At 33.8% G+C, this 22,603-nt stretch overlaps 10 protein-coding genes across 10 annotated transcripts; 5 read left to right on the top strand and 5 right to left on the bottom strand.

Moving 5' to 3' along the window:
• Positions 1-290: 290 nt before the first annotated feature.
• On the top strand, positions 291-1,529 carry NDAI0G00550 (integrase catalytic domain-containing protein; the record flags this gene model as incomplete). Its single annotated transcript, XM_003671026.2, has 1 exon — positions 291-1,529. The coding sequence occupies one exon, from the start codon at positions 291-293 to the stop codon at positions 1,527-1,529; it is 1,239 nt and encodes a 412-aa protein (XP_003671074.2).
• Positions 1,530-1,551: 22 nt separating this feature from the next.
• NDAI0G00540 (uncharacterized protein) lies at positions 1,552-2,379 on the bottom strand (the record flags this gene model as incomplete). The annotated part of the gene is made up of 1 exon (XM_003671025.2): positions 1,552-2,379. One exon carries the CDS (start codon positions 2,377-2,379, stop codon positions 1,552-1,554), a length of 828 nt encoding a protein of 275 aa, XP_003671073.2.
• Positions 2,380-3,431: 1,052 nt separating this feature from the next.
• Positions 3,432-4,256, top strand: MMS21 (SUMO ligase MMS21; the record flags this gene model as incomplete). Its single annotated transcript, XM_003671024.2, has 1 exon — positions 3,432-4,256. One exon carries the CDS (start codon positions 3,432-3,434, stop codon positions 4,254-4,256), a length of 825 nt encoding a protein of 274 aa, XP_003671072.2.
• Positions 4,257-4,718: 462 nt separating this feature from the next.
• Positions 4,719-6,446, top strand: PXP1 (putative indolepyruvate decarboxylase family protein; the record flags this gene model as incomplete). The annotated part of the gene is made up of 1 exon (XM_003671023.2): positions 4,719-6,446. One exon carries the CDS (start codon positions 4,719-4,721, stop codon positions 6,444-6,446), a length of 1,728 nt encoding a protein of 575 aa, XP_003671071.2.
• Positions 6,447-6,928: 482 nt separating this feature from the next.
• On the top strand, positions 6,929-8,455 carry BOP3 (Bop3p; the record flags this gene model as incomplete). Its single annotated transcript, XM_003671022.2, has 1 exon — positions 6,929-8,455. One exon carries the CDS (start codon positions 6,929-6,931, stop codon positions 8,453-8,455), a length of 1,527 nt encoding a protein of 508 aa, XP_003671070.2.
• A 243-nt stretch (positions 8,456-8,698) lies between these two features.
• On the bottom strand, positions 8,699-11,584 carry COG6 (Golgi transport complex subunit COG6; the record flags this gene model as incomplete). Its single annotated transcript, XM_003671021.2, has 1 exon — positions 8,699-11,584. One exon carries the CDS (start codon positions 11,582-11,584, stop codon positions 8,699-8,701), a length of 2,886 nt encoding a protein of 961 aa, XP_003671069.2.
• A 2,435-nt stretch (positions 11,585-14,019) lies between these two features.
• Positions 14,020-15,840, top strand: NDAI0G00490 (uncharacterized protein; the record flags this gene model as incomplete). Its single annotated transcript, XM_003671020.2, has 1 exon — positions 14,020-15,840. The coding sequence occupies one exon, from the start codon at positions 14,020-14,022 to the stop codon at positions 15,838-15,840; it is 1,821 nt and encodes a 606-aa protein (XP_003671068.2).
• A 184-nt stretch (positions 15,841-16,024) lies between these two features.
• On the bottom strand, positions 16,025-16,288 carry TIM9 (protein transporter TIM9; the record flags this gene model as incomplete). Its single annotated transcript, XM_003671019.2, has 1 exon — positions 16,025-16,288. The coding sequence occupies one exon, from the start codon at positions 16,286-16,288 to the stop codon at positions 16,025-16,027; it is 264 nt and encodes an 87-aa protein (XP_003671067.2).
• Positions 16,289-16,662: 374 nt separating this feature from the next.
• URA3 (orotidine-5'-phosphate decarboxylase) lies at positions 16,663-17,463 on the bottom strand (the record flags this gene model as incomplete). The annotated part of the gene is made up of 1 exon (XM_003671018.2): positions 16,663-17,463. The coding sequence occupies one exon, from the start codon at positions 17,461-17,463 to the stop codon at positions 16,663-16,665; it is 801 nt and encodes a 266-aa protein (XP_003671066.2).
• A 404-nt stretch (positions 17,464-17,867) lies between these two features.
• On the bottom strand, positions 17,868-22,439 carry GEA2 (Arf family guanine nucleotide exchange factor GEA2; the record flags this gene model as incomplete). Its single annotated transcript, XM_003671017.2, has 1 exon — positions 17,868-22,439. One exon carries the CDS (start codon positions 22,437-22,439, stop codon positions 17,868-17,870), a length of 4,572 nt encoding a protein of 1,523 aa, XP_003671065.2.
• Positions 22,440-22,603: the final 164 nt, after the last annotated feature.

Here is a 22,603-nt window from a genome sequence, read left to right as displayed (position 1 = left end):
GCACGACGCGAAGCAATTGATGAATACCAAATTAGTCAATCAAATTCATATACCAACGATAAAATTATGATTTCGTATTATCTATTCCACTACTGACAAGAATATAAATTGACCCATAACTCGAAGTATTGATTTCTCTTTCTCCTGTTATTATTTATATATTATTATTTTTATATACATTTTATTTCCTATTTATTTTCAATAAAACCGAACTCTTTTACATACATTAAAACGAGGATATTAAATTACCCTTTTAATACTTCATATTTAGCAACTAATCTTAATCTACAATGGAATCTTACAATTATAATATAACAGGGATTAACTGGAAACGCTGCTTCCGAGCGGTTGGCCACACAGCCAAAAGATGTCCCAAAATTCAAGATCTAAAAACTGCTGTTGAAGCTAATTTCACTGTTTCTACACGTTCAAAATCCACCAAAAAATCTGGTAATAAGCGTAACCATGTCCACCACCTTAACTCCACGGTACCGGCCGATGAACTGCGGTGTCTTCGGCGAGCTCCATCATCAAATGAATTGAACATCGACAACTTCTTTGTTCTAAACTCTGCTGCTGAGATATCTCCAATTGACTCCAAGTTCCTACATTCAAGGAATGATAATCCACCGGATCCATTATTTGGTGCTGGTAACGAAGAAATTCCAGTTGCTGCATCGGGTAATTTAACGTTCCATTGGCTCAACAACACTTCTCATTCTCTCTATGCGATATCTTCGCCCCATGTCGATTTAAACCTCATTAGCACTGATGCTCTCGAAGATGTTGGTATCATTGTTGACAATCGTCGTAAGGCTTTGGTGAGACTGGATAGTGATGAAGTTCTTGCTCCTATTACTAAGATTGGTAAATATAGATGTGTTCCTCTTTCCTTCGGTAAATTACCCAAACACAAGTCCCCNAGTCCATGTGCTTTCCAAAAATTTCCATTAACATTCGTTCATAGACTATTCGATCATATTAATGTTAAAGACACTAGGAAGTCTATTGAAAGCAAATTGATAACCAATATTCGCATAAATGACGTTGACTGGACCGGTATTGACAAATTCCAATGTAAGGACTGTTTGGCTGGTAAACTTACCAAACATAAACACATTGTTGGTTCTCGTTTAAAATACCAAAAATATTATGAACCTTTCGAATATATCCATACTGATTTGTTTGGTCCGGTGTCCGGTGTTGATATTACTTCACCAAAATATTTTATCTCATTCACAGATGAGAATACAAGGTTTCGTTGGGTATTCCCGTTGAAAAAGAAAGATGCTGATCATATCTTACCGATATTTCAACAATTGGTCAATTATATCAAAACTCAATTTAAGGTAAGGGTGCTCACGTTCCACATGGATCGTGGTTCTGAATATACAAGTACCATGGTCCGTGATTACTTCAAAGTTAAGGGTATTATCCCTATCTACACTACTGTCGGCGACTCGTCTTCCAATGGTATTGCTGAACGTGCTAATTTAACTTTCCTAAATGATTGCAGAACTTTGTATTGAGGATTGAGCACTTTAGTTTCGATTAAATCAACGGCAAGAGCATCAGATCTAGTGTCATCTTTGTTGTTCGATACCTTTTAGAGATATCAGCATTTGGAGAGTCAGGAGAGAGAGGTTCAGAAATAGAATCTAAGAGATGAGAATCGATGGGTATGTATTGTTCAGTAGGATGGGGGTTGTCATGAACGGCAGAAGAAGAATCATTAGCTGGAGTAGGATGTATATCCTTAGTAGTAGAACAATTAGAATCAGATTTAACCAGAATGGAGGAATTAGATTTATGAAGAGAAAGATTTGGATCATCAATAGTGGAGTCGATAGCAACGGTAGCATCGGGTTGGGTATCATTGATGATATTAGAAGACACATTTTCGGAATCAAAATCAATAGTAGGTTCAATGGTTTGTGTGAAATCAGTAGAATTGGCAGAATCAGCAGGAATAACAGAAGTTACTGTAGTACAGACATCAGGTAATGGAATATCTTCAACGGCGGCTTTTTGCAAATCAGTATCAGCGTCAGTGACGTGGTAACTTTCCAATAAGTTATCGAAGACAGAATGGGTAGAGGATTCGGATAAAGAGGTAGAGTCGTGAACAACAATAGCATAGTTAGAAGTACCGATGACCTTACGTAAAGATGGGACAAAGATTAAATAACCATGCGATTCCTTTGATGGAGTCAACGCAAATCCAGTTATACCGCGAGATTTTAACTTGGATGTTTGAGTATAATCATGAATCATAACTTCTTGACCGAAAGGTAGAATAGTTCTAGCATCCAAACCAGCAAGACCAGCCTTAGCACGAGCAGATGAGTTTGTAGATGAGTTAATGAAAGCATTTCTCATTAAAGTAGCAAAGTCAACAGCATAAAACCATAAACTGGCAGGTAGATTACTAGAAGATACTTATCCAATTTGGGTGGTAACGAAAAAGGTCGTAAAGGAAAAAACAAAATCGAACGAATGAAGAAAGGTGAAGAGATAACAGATAACATCTCTTCACCTTTCTTCATTCGTTCGATTTTATTTTTTCCTTTACCACCCTTTTCGGTAAATGCTTCTGTTCTAATACGCAACAATTTACACGGTGCACCAAGATTATTTGTTAAGTTATTATACATGGGGTTACTTTACAAAAAGTTGCTTTAGTAAGTTAATCTAATGCGGATTTTCCTTGGCGTACTCTTATAGAAAAAATTGTAATGGATATGCTACATATTCACAATGAAGGTGCTAGTTGTATCCTAGGGTAAAGACTAAAATATCAAGATTTGTATAACGCTTTCTACGATGCCATCACCAGGTTGCCAAATATGGGAGGAACGGAAATACTGTCACGACGCAACACGATTGATGAATACAACTTGGTCGACAACTTCATTTGCCAACTATAAAATTATTATCTCATATTATTTAGTCCACCATCGACATGGATATAAAGCGAGGTATCGACTCCCCTTTTCTTGTTATTATTTTTGTATTATTGTTTCGTATATATTTTTTTATGTATTTTTATGCGAACTGAGCTCATTATCATACCTTAAAAGGGGGACCTTAAAGTACTCTTATTACACATTCATATTTAGAACAAGCTTACTCAAGATGGATTCCTAAACTTATAATATAACAGGTTTAACAGAATTAACAGGAACTACTACTTCCGATCGGGATAAGTTGATTGTTTTATCAATTTCTTTATGTTGTCACTTTAACGCGTCTATTCTTAGAGGGAGACGCGTTAACAATAACAATTTTTTAAACTTAGAACTCTCATATGAACAGGAAGAATATCAAGAAGAGGTAATTTATCAATGCTAGAACATACATTCGTCGGACATCTCCTCTAGCAACTAGTAATAAACTTATCCAGTCATTAAAGAGCTAAACAACACCTTATAATGTCAAGCTCTTCTACTATTCCAGAATGCTTACCCTTACATCCAGGAGCTAGTACTTATTTCCATGGACTGCATACATCTGATACTACTAAATATGTAGATCTTTGTGATAAACAATTCAATGAGACTTTGGATCAAATAATAAATTCAGCTGCACCTAACACTGAGGAACTTATCAAATCATTGACGAAGACATATGCTGCATTGAATACTGAACGGTTAACCGCTAAACGACTGGCTGGAAAACTCAATACTGTTAAACAAGAATATAAAATGAAATCAGACCAGTGTGAACAAATATCATTATCTAATTGGGACTTATATCGTACTGGTGAAATGACTGCTCCTAATTTGTTAAAGTTATATGATGATGCCAAGGATTCAAGAATCAATAATACCCAAACAGCGGAAGATGGAGGTGTTACCACAGCATATCTACTAAAGATTTTCCCTTATATTTGGGAGAATCCTACTTGTGTCCTACCAGATCTTACCAAGAGCGGGAATGCGAAGAAAACAAGAGCAGCTGATGACGATGAAATACATATAGAAGGTGGTAATATTGAATTGATTTGCCCAATCACATGTAAACCTTATGAACGTCCTTTGATTTCCAAGAAATGTGGTCATGTTTTTGATCATGAAGGTATTGTAAATTATTTAAGAGGTCACGGTTCTAGAGATTGTCCACAAGGTGGGTGCGGTAAGGTTGTTAGCATGAGAGATTTTGTTCCAGATAAAATTATGTCACTTAGATGTAAAATCGATAAAATACAGAAAATAAAGGCAAATAAAGAAGATAATGAGAACCTAGACACTTTGTGAGGGGCCTTGCAAATTTATCTTCTATCTCTTTTCTCATTAAATTGTTCACATGTGTAACATTTGCCAGAAGAAGAGACCCTATATAAAGAATTTATACAAAAAGGAAATATGTCGAGCAGCTTTGAATTAGGATAGACCACCAAAAAATCAGTTTCCTTATCAAACTTTCATTTGAATACATTAGTCTTTTGCAATTAAGCTATTCAGGATGCAGCTTTTTAACAGAAAGGGTTTCCTACTAAGTAAACTAAAACTGGAAGTATTTCTTTTCTATGTAATTTAACTTTAACTGTTTTATTTTTTTCGGATCGAAGTTCGGATGTACTTCCGAAGAGGATCGAAGATCAAAGGTGAAAAAGTAATTAAATAAAGGGAATAAAGGAAGATGACTTGAAGTGAATTACTTCTCCTCAGCACCTTTAAGGTAATAACATAACTGAAATAAATAGAAATATTAACGATATGGTGGACCTACCAAAGGGAGATACCATCGAAATCACAGAATACTTCATAGGCTTGCTTAAATACTATGAAATTGATACTGTTTTCGGGATAGTCGGAATACCTATAGTGGAATTAGCGAATTCGATGATTACGCATGGTATCAAATTCATTTCATGCAGGAATGAACAAGCTGCTTCATATGCTGCATCAGCTTATGGGTTTTTGACTGGGAAGCCTGCTGTTTTATTGGTCGTGGGAGGTCCCGGCTTGATTCATGCGTTGGCAGGTGTCTACAACTCTACATCCAATAAGTGGCCATTAATCGTGATTGCTGGTAGTAACCATGATGAAATACAGGAGAATCTTGGGGGTTTTCAAGATTTAGATCAAGTTAGCTTACTTAAAGATAAAGTTAAATATTGCGGAAGATTAAATGGAAGTAATATCAATTCAGTTTGGTATAATGCATACAATTCCGCTATACAACCCCCCACAGGAGTCAGCTATATTGATTTTCCAGAACACCTAATTAGCAACAATGTTAGGGTTCCTAATATGAAACAAAATATTTCAATTCCTAGAGCAATTAAATCATCGGCCGATCCATTAGTTACCAAAGAAGTTGCGCAGTTACTTAGAAGGAATTCAGATCAAAATGTTTTGGTCATAATTGGTAAAGGAGCAGTTAATTATTCAAAAGGGCTTTCAGCCTTTATTCATAAATATCAATTTCCCTTCTTGCCCACACCAATGGGAAAAGGTATTATCTCTGATATGGATCCATTGAATGTATCATCGGCAAGATCATCTGCCTTGAGCAAGAGTGATATAGTTCTAGTATTTGGTGCAAGATTGAATTGGTTACTACATTTTGGTAAACCTCCAAAATGGAAATCAACGGTAAAGTTCATCCTATGTGATAATGATCCTCACGCTATAGGAAATAATAATATGCAAAGTATTAATTATTCTTTATTAGGAGATATTGGACTGATAATTAATGAGTTGACAGAAGAATTAGATAGAGTAGAGAACGAGTGGGGCCGTAAATATGGTGTTACAAAGGAGCTAAGAAGTGAAATATTAAAGAACCAATTCAAACTGCAAGAAAAAGAATCACGTTCAAATACAAATGGTGCATTATTGAATTATCATGTTGTCTACAGAACATTAAGAGAAATGCTGGACCTAAAAAATACATTCTTAGTTACTGAAGGTGCCAATACAATGGACATCGCAAGGATTTCATTCCCTAGCTTAAAACCTAAACAGAGGTTAGATGCGGGAACAAATGCAACAATGGGAGTTGGTCTCGGCTATGGAATTGCAGCGAGACTATCCCAGGATTATATGAAATCTAAACCTGATATTCTAGTGATTCAAGGAGATTCTGCATTTGGATTCAGCGCTATTGAAATAGAAACAGCTGTGCGATTTAAACTAGGACTTATTATTATTGTGATAAATAACAGTGGAATATATCACGGTACCGAACAATCGAAGAAAATTTCTCCATATTCTTTTCCAGCAACAAAATTATCTCAGAAATGTAGATACGATCTTCTAGGAATTGGACTGGGAGCTCATGGTTATCTTGTGGAAAATATAAAGCAGCTTCAAACAGCATTCGAAAGAAGTTTAAATTCAGCAAGGACAAGTTCGGAAACTAGTGTCATTAATGTCATTATTGAACCAGGTAAACAACGCCAAATATCCTTTGGCTGGCAAAATAAGTCAAAGTTATAAGTATTTTTTCCAAAATTCTCAAATCATAGTTTATATATTAATTTTAATTGAGGAATCCCATTATATATTCAGACAATACTAAATTATAATCATTTATTTTATTTTCTCCCTAATTTTTTTTGTGACGCCAAAAATACTTGCCGTCGCGTCGCAAATTCACGAAAAAATCCCGCCAATTTTTGCCAAGAAACCATTGCAGAGCCGGAAAATCTTTGAACGAACCCTAAACACCAAAATGGGAATCGGAGCCCTAGATCCCTGAGTTTTTCCTTCTGCGCTCCTTTCTCTGTCCCCGGAAAAAAACCTACTTATATAAACTTCTCGAGCTCGAGACTCAAGACTCGCAGAGTACTTGAGAATATAAAGAATACAGTGTTCTCTCCAAGGAAGAATACCCTTTATCGGCTTAAAGTAATCTTACTGTATAAATTAATTAAACCAATCCATTTATGAAACAATACTATTGATATAGTAATTAAGGAATGAACACTCCCAAAAGTAACTGTCCAAATTTACAGAATAGATCGCCAAACTTAAACTCGACAAATAATACAGAAACAAATACAGAAGGCATTAACAACAACGGTGATATAAAGACAAAGCCTCCAATCCATTCTAATTCTTTGCTTGAAACGATCTTTGGATCGACTGTTTCCATTGAAAACCTACCACAACAGGCTATTTTGAAATCATTGGATTTAAAAATTGAACAAGAAAAGACAAAACAACAATATTATAAATTGGAAAATATTGCTAAATCGATCGAGCTATTTAGGCTGGCGACATCCTCAGGTCTCCATTCTTCACATATCTTCAAATTATTTGATAATTCAGCCATTTCTTCACCGACCAACCATAGTTCTTCCTTGGGAAATCCCATTGCAAATGATAATAGTAATCCTTCTAATAACTCCTTAGCATATGTGGAACAAGAACACCCTAATCAACCGTCGGCATTAGCACAACAACGGCAGCAGCAGCAGCAGCAGCAGCAGCAGCAACAAATGGGTGAACCCCAGTCTTATAAATTTCCTCCTATTATCGTTAATAATGAAGATGAAAATGAAAATGCTAGATATACAATAAACTCATTACTCTCTTCTACAAAGACTTTCCCTCCATCAACTTTTGCTAATGGTAGAACCAATTCACCTGCTAGAATTGGAGCGCATGCAGTGGCAGTTTTAAATGAAGCGGTGAAGATGAATGAATATCAAGAAACCAATGACTCGAATAACTCTAAATATGGTCCCAAGATTGAGTCGCCACTATCAGTGAGAAAAAACCATAATTATAATCATACACCAGTTACATCAACCACTCATACCCGTAATTCATCATTGCCAGCTTTGACGACTTTTTCGCATAATACTAGTAATAATTCTAATGCTGTCGTTAATGATAATAATAATGGTTCCCTATCAAATAATATTGATTTAGATTCCAACAATACTAAAAGTATCCCTCCTGGAATGGTGTCAATATTAAGTTTTCATAATACTAATAATTCCACTAATATGCCCAAGATGAGAAAATCAGGTATGATTAATAAGAAACATAGACGTGTGAAATCAACATCCTCACAACCTAATTTACACCAAAGGCAATACACTTCTAATCCTTCTTTACATAAAATGAATACCTTAACGCCTTCGTCTACGATTTCTTCATCTAATAGTATTCAACGTTCATTATCACCACATAATCGCCCCATTGATTTGAATGTAATTAATAATTCTGGAACAAATGGCAAGATTAAGAATGAGATGGGACAACAACAACAAGACATTATTGATAATAATGAAACATGCAGTGAAAATAGTAGCCGTGCAGAAAGTCCACTTAGACTAACTCCACCATTAGATGATGTAAGTATAAAAAAGAGGGCAAACGAAGCAGAAAATGATAATAATAGTAATAATAATAATAATAAGAATAAAATACTTACGAATCCGAATCGACAAACACAATCACAAAATTCTGTTAAGAAGATTTTGAACACAACGTAATCGACAAATTTCATGGGACTTTTACAGCAACTTTTAAGACATTTTTTACACATCCACACATCCACACATACATATATAACATTTTTCTGTATGGCCTTATGAGAATTCTATATAGGAAAAAAAAGAACAATCTTATGCATAAAACAAGTAGTGAAAAAATACACATTTATATCATGAATCTATAAAAAGTTCTTAACTTTATTTCTTTTTTGACTTGAGTCAATATTTGACATTTTCAATTGTTCAAAGACCTAACAAGGTATTAAATTCTTCACTTGAAAAATTCAAAATATCGGATATTTTCTGTTTTTTCTCATTTGCATTTTTAACATCCTCATTAGCATAAAGATGAAATAAGACATCTCTAAAGATTTTATAAAATAATGATATTTTACCGAAACAATGATCACAAATTGCATCTACGATACTTGGTGAATTTAATTTAAACAATAAATTTTCTTGAATATCATTCAAAGCATTTGGTAGGTATTCATTTAATTTTGTGTGAACTGTGTTATTAATCGTGTCTATATTCATTAACGGATTGTCTAATAATGATTGATACATATCGTAATCTAATTTATCTTGTACAGCATCAATGGGGAAAATCATGTTGAATAAATTATTATAAATTGATAGACCAGTTTTTTCAAATAATAATTTTTCTTGTAATTCTTTCATGGTATCAATGAATTGTTGAAGGTTGTCATTAATTTTATCTAAAATTTTATGAATATTTGGGTTCTTTGATTTGGAAAATATCATTCTAGAATGGTTGAATGGTTGTAAACGCGAATTAATTAAATCGAAGCAATTAATTTGAACAGTTAATAATGAAATTTTGACACTTTCATTTTTTTTAGCTAATGGGAAAGTGTTTTTAATTTCCTTCATTAGCACATCAAAGATTGGTGATTCAATCAGTCTTTCCATATTATATTGATTTATTACATCATGCGAGTCCTCGGTGGCTATCGTATCATCATCATCATCATCGTGGGCATCATCATTAAAGGGAGTACCTCTTTTATCAATTTCTTCAAATAATTCAGTGATTTTACTTAGATAAGTAGAAAGCCATTCTGGTGGTAACAAATCATCACCGAAATTCCCATTATGTTTAATGGAGATATTTTTTTTTGCGGTATGTGTTGTAGTAGTAGTATTAGTACCAGTTGTCGCGGCAGTAGTTAGTGCAAATTGATTTGATTCTTTAACATTATCAATGAATTGAGTGAATGAATTGATGATTTTGTCGTTTGATAAATTTTGTAAAATGATTAAATTGTTGATCAAAGAGGAATTAGATTTGATACCCTTTTTAATAAACATCATTTGATACAGTTTTAATAACTGTAATATTTCAAAATTAGTTATTGGATTGGATTCAAATTTTATAATTTGTTCAATTCTTAATTTTATTGAATTCGATAACGATTGAATAATTTCGTTTAATAATTTTAAATCTAAACCTGTTAAAAATTCCAAATTTTTATCTTGAAGATAACTTATGCTATCATTATGTGCGTCTTCTTGTGCTTCTTCTTGTTGTAATATCTGTTTAAATTTAAATAACGATTTAATAAAATCAGCTTCATTAGCAATGATTGAATGAATTGAAGCCAATACGTCACCAATATAACGAATAGGATCATGAGCAGATAATATTAGTGGTTTATTCAAGTCAGAAGAGTTTGTCTTTGAGTTATTCTTGTGAGATGATGATGAACTATGATGGTGTGCTAATTCGAATTGAGATAAAAATTCGTCTAATATTATTTTTGATCTAATGGAAGTGACTCTCTTAAAGAATTCATCAAAATATGGTAAATCATTTGATAAAAAGATCAAAGATTTTTGGAAAATAATTACATTATCGTTTACGTTGGAATAACTATTATTATTATTATTATTATTATTATCATTATTATTATTATTAGTTCCATTGTTTATGTGTGAAGTGTCGTAAACGAAATCTATCAAAAAATTAAAGATTTTCTTATTAATGATTTGTATTATGGAATTAATTTGATTAATTAAATTTGTACCTGGTTCCATATTATCTAGAGCCAACAAGAATGTAGCATTTTTTTTAATTTTCAAAACTTTATTAATAACTTTGAAAAATTCTAGATCAATCGGCCCATTGATGATTATATCATCTTCAATTTGAGTTAATGTGAAATTTTTTTGAATGTTAGTTAATAATTGATGTTTTAATCTTAACAAATTCACTTGATTTTGCAATGCCTCGACTTGATTAAAGACGGAGTCAGTTGTACCATGATTGCTGGTTTCATTTGCTCTATCTATAAGTTGTTCACTAATTTTGGAGATATTTTCCACGGAAGAAGAGAATCTTTTAATTCTTCTCACAATTGGTTTAAACTCTTCTAAGACAATGATATGTTCTTTTAATAATTCATTTTCCAAATCACTTCTTAAAGTTTTCCTTGCCAATATTCCAATATATTCTGGAGTTATTAATTTTTCATTATTACTATTACTATTATAAGATTTCTTCTTTTCTTCTAAAAATTTCAAAGAATTTCTTAATTTTACTGTATTATTATAGTCATTGTTAATTGAGTAATCGTTTAATATTCTTGATAATTTTTTAGATAAGACTAAATTTGTTACATCTTTTTTTGTCTTTTGTTCATTATCATTTTCGTTATCAGGTATATTTGAATTTGGTAAGGGTATATTATTATAATGATCATCAATTATTTGAGAATTGATATTATCAAATGCGACACCATTTTCAGATGAAGTGCTCAATGAAGAGGTCAATGTATCAATAGATTTGGTAGCATATACAGACATTTTTGTATAAAGAGTTGAATCCACTATATTTCTCGAAATAGAAGGTGCTGCTGTAGTATCATTCTTCTTTGTTGAGGAAGTACTAGCAATGGCAGTGGAAGTAGCCGAAGCGGCCGAAGTTGTATTACCGACAGCATTTTTCAAAGCGGCTCCTATGAAGGGTAGTTTAAATTCTCTTTCTTGTGCAGCCATTGTTGGTATAGAAGATAAATCCAATCTTGATGTTGGTTCAGGTAAGGAGGTATCATCTTGAAGGTTATTTTGATCTCCTACGGAGAATGTTTGATAATCCAGAAAATCCATCCAGCCAATGGACTAATTGAGCACAGGGTATGATGAAGTAAAGCAAACAACGATATCAATGGATAAAACCAACCAAGCAAAGAAGGCTCGATCTTGAAGATCTAAGATATACTTGACATACCTATATGACAAGTAATCCGGATATACATATATATATATATATATATATATGTCATTGTTTAAATGTTCATAAATTTTTTAAATGTGGCAAAGAATCTCGTGCCCTAAAATTTCTGGTCCGGGGGAGGAACAACCTCATTTTTGTTGTAGTAAAAGCGTTGGGGACATCGTCAGACATGACTACGTCCTCAGACAAATTGTTGTGAACATCTTGATTGTTGTTCATTTTGTTGTTGTTGTTGAAAGGTTTGAATGTGTTTTTTAAAGTACTTAATTACTTAGTTACTTCGTTGTTCGTTACTTAGTTCTATGTTATTACATAAACTACATATGCAGGATATAAGATATCCTTGCCTCTTATATATATCCCTTAGAAGGATCTTGGATCTTCTCAAGACTTTGACTCAACCCCTTGTTTCAGAAAGTATCTAATACTTGACGCAGTTGTTACGACTCTCCCAGAGCTCGTACACACCCTGCAGGATTACGCTATCTAATAGGATAACCCCATACTGAAGATCTCGATTCAACTCCTTGTTAGTCTAACTAAACACAGGCTATGAATCCTCTTTGATCTGACGATATACCATCCGCGACCTCAACCACGGATATCTCATATCCGTGACCTCGTCTACGGATACCTAGTATCCGTGACCTCGCCGACGGGTAGTAAAGTCGAATCTTCAAAGTTCACTTCACTACATTTGTTGGAAAATTGGAACTTCAATAGCCTTGTTAGCGGCTGTTGGTTGTTATTTCGGAGGTTCGAGTCCTTCGCAACTCCTTTATTTCTTTATCTACTAAACAGTGATGATTCCTACGTTTTAAGAACCTGTTTACAGAAGGAGGATAACACTTTAGTGCTTTTCTCATATAAGTTCAGGTGGGAAATTCGGTGAAACACAGCGGAACCAACAACATCTACCAAGGTGTCGTTGCCCTCCCCAAGCCTAGACGGTGTCTTCTTCTAGGAGGAGCTTAAGTCCAGGTCCTTCCCGTGAGGGCAGTTTTCTTTGCAATTTTAAATTTTACTGGGGAACCGGTCTGCCTAAAAATTGCCATTGAAGAATTTATTGGGACGTCGTTAGCAGAAATTCACAGAGACCTCTTTCAAAGAAATTGGTCCCTGATGGGAACAGCGACGGTAGTTCCATTTGACTTGTGGTGTGAAATAATATCGACCATAAGGTCTGTTGAGTGCAATCGTAGGACAGATTTGATTTGAAAATCTGAACCCGATACCGATTACCATTGTTGTTTAGTCTTTTTTATTTTTGCTTGTGATCATATACATTATATAAAATCAAGTGAATTAATCTATTTGTATTTTCTTCGACCTCTGGAGGTAACACTGGCGTCATAACGTCTTTTTTCAATCATGAGGTTCATACGTTGCCAACTAGTCTCTCATGATTGTTTGAAAAAAAACAAGAGTTGATATCACACCATAGGACTAAGAATGTGTTTAGGTTGCCAGCGTTTAACCGGTTCACTGATTGCATCCAATCATGAATCGGATGATAGGTAAGACAAGTTATCATGTTATGTGCCCTCTGGTTTGTAAGTCATATACCAATTTCTTGAAATATATATTCGAGTACTTTAATCTTCTTCAAAATAAATAGAAGGTGCTAATAGTATCGTCGATTTTTTTATAAAACAACTCTGGCGGGGTCATTTGATTCCATACCTTTTCCATGAAATGCTGTTTATAGTTTGGCATATGTTATATTTTCTGCAATTGGTGTGCTATATACAATCTGTCACTTGGTCAGTATTACATACAGGAGCATGCCGATTCCAAATATCTATTGCTGAAAAGAACCTATAGAGAACTCAAACTCTATCTGTCATACAAAGAATATATAAAGGTGTGTAAATTAATGTCATTCGATAATAAAATCATCTTTTTTTTATCTCAATTGGACATCGATCTCTAGAATAAATGGCCTTATTTATTGCAGACACGGTCCTCTTCTCGATACTTACTGACGTAGAATTTTATGTACTATCCTACCAAGTGGCAACTGTAGTCCACCTAATTATTTCGTTTAAACATTTCTCAATTACTTTTGGTTCAAATCTTGGTTTTGCTCGATTCTTCATCTTATTGCACCTTAATTTCCTTTTCGCATAGACTGAACGTTCCTACTACAGTGATTATGAAATGAGATATCAAGAGCAAGCAGACGAACAGCAACAAGAACTAGAAAGAGAACTGCTTCTCACAATGAGGAATACCGTTACGTGTATTAACCTATTAGTATATTGAATTGAATTGACTCGACATCACAATATAGATAACTTATTAACCAATGGCACGTTCTAAGTTGACATTCAAGCAACAAATGGATGGATTCCCCTGGGCCCAATTATTGGCTGTCTCTTTAGTCCGATTCAGTGAACCAATTGCATTTTCATCTCTTTTCCCCTATGTATATTTTATGGTTAAAGATTTCCATATTACACCAGATGATGCAGATGTTGCCAAATATTCAGGTTACCTTTCATCTACATTTGCATTTTGTCAAGTGTTATCTGCCTTCCATTGGGGGAAATTCTCAGAAAGTCATGGTAGGAAAATAACTTTACAATTAGGTTTGATTGGTACATCAATCTCATTATTAATTCTGGGATTTTCCAGGAATTTCACTGAAGCTTTCATAGCAAGATCATTAATGGGGTTACTCAATGGGAATGTAGGTGTCATTAGAACTATGATTGGTGAGATTGCTACACAAAGGAAACATCAAGCTTTGGCGTTTAGTACTATGCCATTATTATTCCAATTTGGTACTGTTATGGGTCCCCTATTAGGTGGGTTTCTTGTATTTAGAAACGCAAATGATAATGATGTGGTACCAAGTTGGTTCCCGCTTTCTATAAAAAAATTGATTGATATATATCCTTACTGTTTACCTAATTTATTCTTAGTTGGATTGTTAATGTTAGGTTTAGTTAATTCTACTCTATTCTTAGAGGAAACTCATCCAACTTACAAATTTAGAAAAGATTATGGTATTGAAACCGGTGATTTCATTAAGAAAAGGATATTTGGTATAACTCCAAAGGTAAGACCATGGAATGTTGTCCCTGAGAATGAGAGCGACATTGAACATATGCCTGATATCGAAAGTCAATCTGCTACTGAAATGACTCCCCTAATTGATGATGATGATGATGATAGCGACGTTGAAAGTGTTCAATCATTAGGTCATGTTTTAACAAGAAGAGAATCTGTCGGCCTTATAAGAACTTATTCATTACATGAACCAACAGATATACCCTTAGAAAGTTTACATCTTGCATCAGATGGTTGTTCCGAAAACAGTATGAGACATCATCTTTTACACACAGACGTATTTTACCCCATCTCTGTTGCATTCATCATGTCATTACATCTAATTGTTTATAATGAATTTTTACCGGTTTTCTTAGCATATGATTTGGCCAAAGACCCACAAGATCCAACTAAATTGGCCTCCAAATTCCCATGGAAGATCACTGGGGGGATTGGTTATCAACCAGAACAAACAGGTACTCTGTTATCCACTACAGGTATATTCGGTTGCTTTGTAGTGATTTTCATTTTCCCCATTGTAGATCGTTCCTTTGATTGCTTGACCATTTTCAGAACGTTAGTAAAATTGTATCCATTAATCTATTTCATGATACCATATGTTGTATTCTTACAAAATGATAATGTCCCGCAGTGGTGTACCATAGTATATTTATATGTGATTACTGGGTTGAAAACATTATGTGGGGCATTAAGCTCACCACAAATTATGTTATTAATTCATAATTCAAGTCCATTACATTGCAGGGCTATTGTTAATGGTGCCACTATTAGTATTCAATCGTCAGCCAGATTCTTAGGACCTTTGATTATGGGGTATATAATGTCATGGGCTCAAAAACATAATGTTGCATGGGTAAGTTGGTGGTCATTAAGTTTATTTTGTATCATCGCATTATACCAAAGTTATAAAATCAAACCAATCGATGAAAACGATGAGATTGAAACTGAAGCAATAACGACTAATACCGATGCTACTGGTAGTTTCACAGGTCCATCAAGACAAATATTGACCCACCGTTCTAGTTTGGGTAGTTTAAGTAACAAAAGAGGTTAAATATATCTAGTCTGTATAATATCATATTTATCAGAAAACTAAAAAAGTAAAGCCAAACCATTATATTATATTATATTATAGTAATTTTGATTAGATTAGATTAATTTAGATTATAAAATGGGTATAGATATATGTACATGTAAAGTTCTCTTTCTTTCTTAGAGTGAGGGAGCTGATCTGACTTCTAACGACCTAGACCTTGACCCAATGCTGCATTTTGTTCTTGGAAACGTTGACCCACACGCTCACTATGTTTTAAAAACTTCTCGGAGCATTTCATGATACAATTTTGTTCCTTTGTGGTCAATTTAGATGATGTGAAATCATTGACACAATCAGAAAAACATCTTTCAACCAAATTAGAATACAAACGCATGAAATCCTTCATTTGCTTTTGTTCCACTAGTTTTTGGAAATCTTGCTGTTCTCTTGCGTTTAATGCGTCCATCTTGTTATTCGAAAAGGCAATGAAGCTTGGGAGTTGATTGTTTTGATTAGGCCTAAAAATGGGAGCTTCTTTAATCTAGAATATCACTATAGGCCCTTAATTAAGACTCTTCATTAATTATCGAATCCTCTTCATCTCTTTATCACTAAGCTCTTTGCTCTAAGAAGGTCTTGTTCCTCTTCTTTGTCTCTATGGAAATATAAATCAGAGTGCAGTGCGGGTAACACCTTTCAAAAGAGAAAAGACAAACACATAAATATATATATATATATTTATTGGTGTCACAAATTAATTCTGTTGCCGTCGTTGATGAACCATTCCTTCATATACTCTTTCATAGTTCATTTACACACACATATATATATTATCTTTACTTATGTTGATTGGCATCTTTTCAAATATGCATCCCATCCGGCCTTTCTGTAACGTTCACCCTCCACCTTCGGGTCTCTACCTTTAGCAAATAAACCTCTTCCAACAATTATAATATCACTCCCTGTTGAGACTACATCTTCAACAGTTCTATACTGTTGACCCAATGCATCTCCCTTATCATCAAGTCCAACTCCAGGTGTCATAATTAACCAATCGAATCCTTCTGTTCTGCCACCCATATCCCTTTGCGCAATAAATCCAAAGACAAATTCTTTATCTGTCTGAGCTATCTCTACTGTACCTCTTGTATATTCACCATGTGCTAACGACCCTTTTGATGATAGTTCTGCTAGCATCAACAAGCCTCTTGGTTCGTTTGAGACCTCCATTGCGGCTTCCTTTAATCCGGCAACAATACCTGGTCCTGTAATACCGTGAGCATTAGTTATATCAGCCCATTCAGCAATTTTATACACTCCTGATGCATATTGTAATTTCACAGTATTACCAATATCAGCAAACTTCCTATCTTCAAAAATTAAGAAATTATATTTCAATGCCATTTGCTTTAATGGGATCACTGTTCCTTCCATGGAAAAATCTGATAATATATCAACATGAGTCTTTAAAAGACAAATATAAGGGCCCAATATATCAACTAATCGTAGTAATTCCTCCGTCGTGCGAACGTCTAATGACGCACATAAGTTGGTTTGCTTTTCAAACATGATCGTGAGAAGTTTCGATGCTACTGGACTGGCATGGTTCTTGGCTCTTTCTTCGTATGTTAAAGTTGACATTCTTTCTTGTTCGCTGGTTGTTTTTTGCTGTAGGTGCTTTTTTCTTCGATAAAAGATGATTCCTATGTGTGATATTGTTACATTCTACGTACATATATAGTAGCTCTTATATATATTACGCATGTGGAGGTTAGTTGTCTTCAGAATTAGTTTCAGTCTTTTTTTTTTTTTCCTTCATTAATTTAAACTCTCGGAGATTCCCGAACTCATAATTATTTTTGACTCTTTTCCTTTAAATTTAAAACTTAGCCTGATTGGCAAAACATCATCAACAATAACGATATTTGCTACGCATCACCTTATATTTTACATCTTACTACCTCTGCTTGAGATCCTCTTTGTATATGATTTATGAAGTCTATTGCATATAAAAAGTAACATCGAGCAATATTCTATACATGTTTTCAGGCATCACCTGGCGCTCCCGCATCGACCGGTATATTATCATCAGCAGCAGCAGCTTCATCGACAACGGAAGGTGTTGTGCTGGACTCTCTTGCTTGCTTTTCAATATCTTTCTTCTCAATGATAAGTTGTTGTAATTGTTTTTCAATCTCGGGTATTTCAACATACCTATTAAATATGTTTAATACTTCCAAAAACGTTTCATTCGTTGTGATACCATCCTTCAGATAATAAATGTAAGTCTTAGAAATAACATCAAGAATATTCCCTAATAGAATATTAGCATTATCAGATTTACTTTCTTCATGTGTCTTCAAAACAGGAAGTAACCCACCTTCAATTAATTCTTCCATATTCGTAAGTTCAACCCTTGGCAATGAAACTTTTTCTGTTAAAAATGACGTTAGTGTTACAATAGCGTGCGAACTAATTTCTTGGCATGGATTACTACATTGATGTGCCAAGGCTTGACATATTGTAAATATTTCGGTCTTCCCAAGTTCAAATTTTTTAGAGTTCTCTATTAATTGTGACGTCAAATCAATGGATCTTAGCGATATTCTGACCAATGCTTGATATGGATTTTTATTATCGACCTGATGTCCACTTTGGATTGACATTTTATATTCTTGTTCCCAACGAGCACCAACAGAGCCAACTGATGATATTTCATCCAATAATCCTAAAATCAACATGAAATTCGTAGACGTCATAAAGCAACCATCTTTCGCAAGCGATTTTGCTAAATAATCAAATATCATTTCAGTATGTTCCTTTATGGATGCATTCATTCTTAGTAATTTCCAAAATCCTTCATCTTCCAACATGACCGATTTATAATTATCCACGTTTGTTAATTCAAGTAATCTTCTTATCACCTCCGTACCGGTATCACTAATAAAATATTTATCCGTGTAGAGATCCCGTTTCGTTACTAATTCATCATTAATCACTTTTAATAAATTATCTGGTTGTTGATCTAACAATGAAATCAATAATATTTTATAAGTTAATAACCTACGATGGGTTCCCTTTTTAGATCCAGGTAATTGTGAAAAGGTAATAATTTTTTCTAATGTTTCATTACCCAGAGATCCGCCATTCTTACAAAAAACAAGCATGGCGACTGATAATTCAAGTAAGAATAATGTTTCTGCTTCGAAAAATTTATCATTTTCATTGTTCCTTTCCAATTTAATTGAATTCAATAAAGATTGAATTAAGCCAGGTGTAATATTTTTTTCATTCCCAAAAAGTGCTGCTGCAACGTGACTAGATTCAATACATGTCATAGCCCTTCTTGAATAATGGATTTCTTCGTCAGTAGGTTCCTCATCACCTTTCAAATAAGAAGCAAATGTTGAAAGTAATCCCTTGTTTTCATTACTTTTCATAATAGCCGCTTGAGATGATGGTTTAGGTAATTTCCCAATTTTCAAATTAGATTGTAAATCTGAAAAAATATCAGGTGATATTAATAAATTTTCATAAAGAGTTAACAGAATCTTAACAATATCATTCCATAATTCAGGTATTATAATTTCTGAATCTATATTTCTTTGTAATATTCTGAATAAAACTACGGTACAAAGTTGACCCTTAAATGATCTTCCCAAGCGGATTATTTCACTGCTAACAGGGACTTTCTTTTCTTGACCTTCTATCGTTACTTCAACTAATGGTATATCGTCAACATCATCATTTGCTACGCTTGCCGCATTTGCATTTTTCTTATTAGATGGTTTTATTTTCAATAATGTTGTGAAACGGGCAATATGACGAAGAATATCATTATACAATGTTTTAAAATTGAAAAACGATGCAATAAATGAACACTTATCTAAAGTAGTTAACATTCTACTTGAAATATGATCATCAGAAGCCACTTTATAAATTTTGAATAATGTACTAACAATGGCATTACCAACATGTTTGAAAATTGCTCTATCGAAAAGTAATAGTTCCAATGATGAGAGTTTATCGATAATATTAGTTGAATCTCTTTGTATCTCAGTCAAGACAGTGGTTGATGAAATCAAGTTATTCCAAGCGTCTTCAAACCATTGTTCATTCCCATGATGTTCTTCGGGCATTACAATTTCTTTATCTCTTATAGAGCAATATATCTTGTCCAGATACCAATGCGGGAAATCCTTTTCATTACAACATCCTCTCAAATTACCAGAATAATCGTTGAATGACATATGTTCTTTAACTTGAGGATTATGCAAATCGGTATTCAACATGATGATAGAATAACTTAAAACGAAGACTGAATCAGAATCAGGTTGAACAGTGGAAATGTCTTCAATCTGTTCCGATTCTTCTGTGTCTCCCTCTACTCTACTCTCAGCATTATCAGTTGGCGAACTTCCAAGATCAGCCTCTTCTTCTAAATCGTTGCCTGTTTCAATTGGTTTATAATCTTGATTATCAACATATTTAGTAGAGAATGCTTCAATAATTCTTTCAATCTGTTGAGATTCACCTGGTAATCTAAATTTAGTCAATAATATTCTAATAGCTTCATCTACTCTTAAACCTTTAAAATCGAATAAATCAATAAAACATTTCAAAAGAGGGGTTCTTTTCGGATTACAAAGTAACAAACCAATAGTTCTCTTATTCATTCTACTATTATTTTCAAAAAGGAATTCCGCGATATCTTCATCAGAGTTTGATTTGATAAACCCCTTCTCGATTAATGATGGGATACCTAATTTTGGATTTTCATTAAATAATTCAGCAGATTTAATAAATTCAGTCTTACGTTCTCTTTGTTTTAGGATTTCATTTATTTTCCCATTGAATTGTTTCATATATTCATTCCTGTCTACGTCTTGCATGTGATCAAACATATCATCAACTAATGAAATTAAACCTTCGAGACAGATTGGGGGTACACTATCTGTGGTACTGATAGCAGCTTCAGGTAATGATAATTTAGTTAATGCCTTAATAATGTTTACAGAAACGTCTGATCTTTCCAAATTACAATCGAAATTAATAAACATTGATGTGAAGAAAGATGGAGATCTAGTCCAAAGAATTGAAATTTGTTCAATTAGTAATTCCTTTATTGCTGGTGATTTTGGTTGATATTCATTTGCCGTGTTAATAGAAGTTGAACTTGCATTATTTGGTGTCATTGTTGGGTTGTTAGCCTCAGTGGTATCATCAAGTAACATGGAGAAAATTCTCGTTAGTGTCAACTCAATTTGCATGGGTAGATGGTTACCTAAGATGAGAACTAAACTGGTGAATAATTGTAAAGCGCCTTGTAATAGTGATAGTTTGTTTGTGTTTTGAATAATATAAAAAATACATTTGAAAATTGGATCTGATATTAAAGTGAATAAAGGAGGATATAATGGGAACTTGTCTCCTACAATTTCGATAATAGTATTAATTAGTTGTAGTGCAAATATTCTTGTAGAATTTGTGTGTTTTGCTTGGTTTTCAGGAATTATTAGGGAAAGTAGAAGAGATAGGTATTGCTTTGCCAAGGGTAAACCATATGTACCACTGGATATTGTTAGGTCTTTCTCTTTTATTTCAACTTTCAATTTATTCGTTTCGTTTTCGCCATCGGTATCTTCATTTTGAGTAGCAATAGCTTCTTGTTCCGTGTTTTGCAATTCAAAAGGTTGCTTCTCTATTTCAAGGTTAGTACCTACCTCATCTTCATTAGAAGAGAGAACAGATTCAGCGTCATTGGAAGCAACAGATTTATCATCTACTATAGAGGGAACGATCTGCATTGTTGGTTGTTCTGACTCTTGATTTGATATGACAATGACATCATCTTTCAAAGTGTTCTTACTATACCCTTCATCATTAATATATTTTTCAGTAGAGTCTAGTGGTTCCATTGTTTTCAAGCTTGAAAATATCTTTAAAGTAATTATAGTCATTGTTGATTCAGCAGCTTTCCTTAGCACTTCAGTTCTTCTCTTATTACAAGCCAATGACATAATGGTCTGCACTATATCATACATGGTAGAGTCGGTCAATAGCTCTCCATATGGCGAATTAATTAAATCTTGTAACAATAATACAACTTTTAAAAGGACCGAGTCATCAGATAATTGTTCAGAACCTTCAAACCTACAATGAGTTAATGCATTCGCTACTTCTCTATATGCACCGATATAGTTTAATGAATCAAAATTTATTACATTCAAAGTGAAAAACTTTTGTAACGAATCCAACGCTAATGAAGTGATATACCCGGAGATCGAACTTGTACTAATTGTCAATAGGAATGGTTGTAAAAGTGTCAATGAATCGATTCCATCTAATGAGTTTAATTTATTTAGCATTAATCGAAGTTGAATGAATCCTGAGAGAAATGGATCGTTATGTTTGTTCGCTGATAAGTTATTAAATGTATGAGCTAAGGAGGCGTCTTGATTGCTGAAAATTTCACTTCCACCGCCTAATAATGCTGCTACACCAGATGATTGGGATGCAATTTTCGAATATTTCCTTATTGCGGTAGATAAATTGATACATTCTTTGATGACAATGGTAACAGGATCAACTGCTGTCATTAATTCTTTGGAATCCATTCTTTCCCTATACCCCACAATCTTATTGTTTAGTCTTGTATGTACGCAGGAATTGAACCGGGCAAGCTTGAGGATAGATAACCTTGAGGTTTAAAAGGACAGGGAGGTTGAATAACTGAAAGATTTTAGCAGTTTTCTGATTGCCTTCCTTCCCTGCTGTAGTA

This window comes from Naumovozyma dairenensis, chromosome 7, assembly GCF_000227115.2.
Source record: "Naumovozyma dairenensis CBS 421 chromosome 7, complete genome".
Taxonomy (NCBI): domain Eukaryota; kingdom Fungi; phylum Ascomycota; class Saccharomycetes; order Saccharomycetales; family Saccharomycetaceae; genus Naumovozyma; species Naumovozyma dairenensis.
Note: the sequence above shows the minus strand (reverse complement) of the source record. Positions and strands in the feature narration are given on the sequence as shown.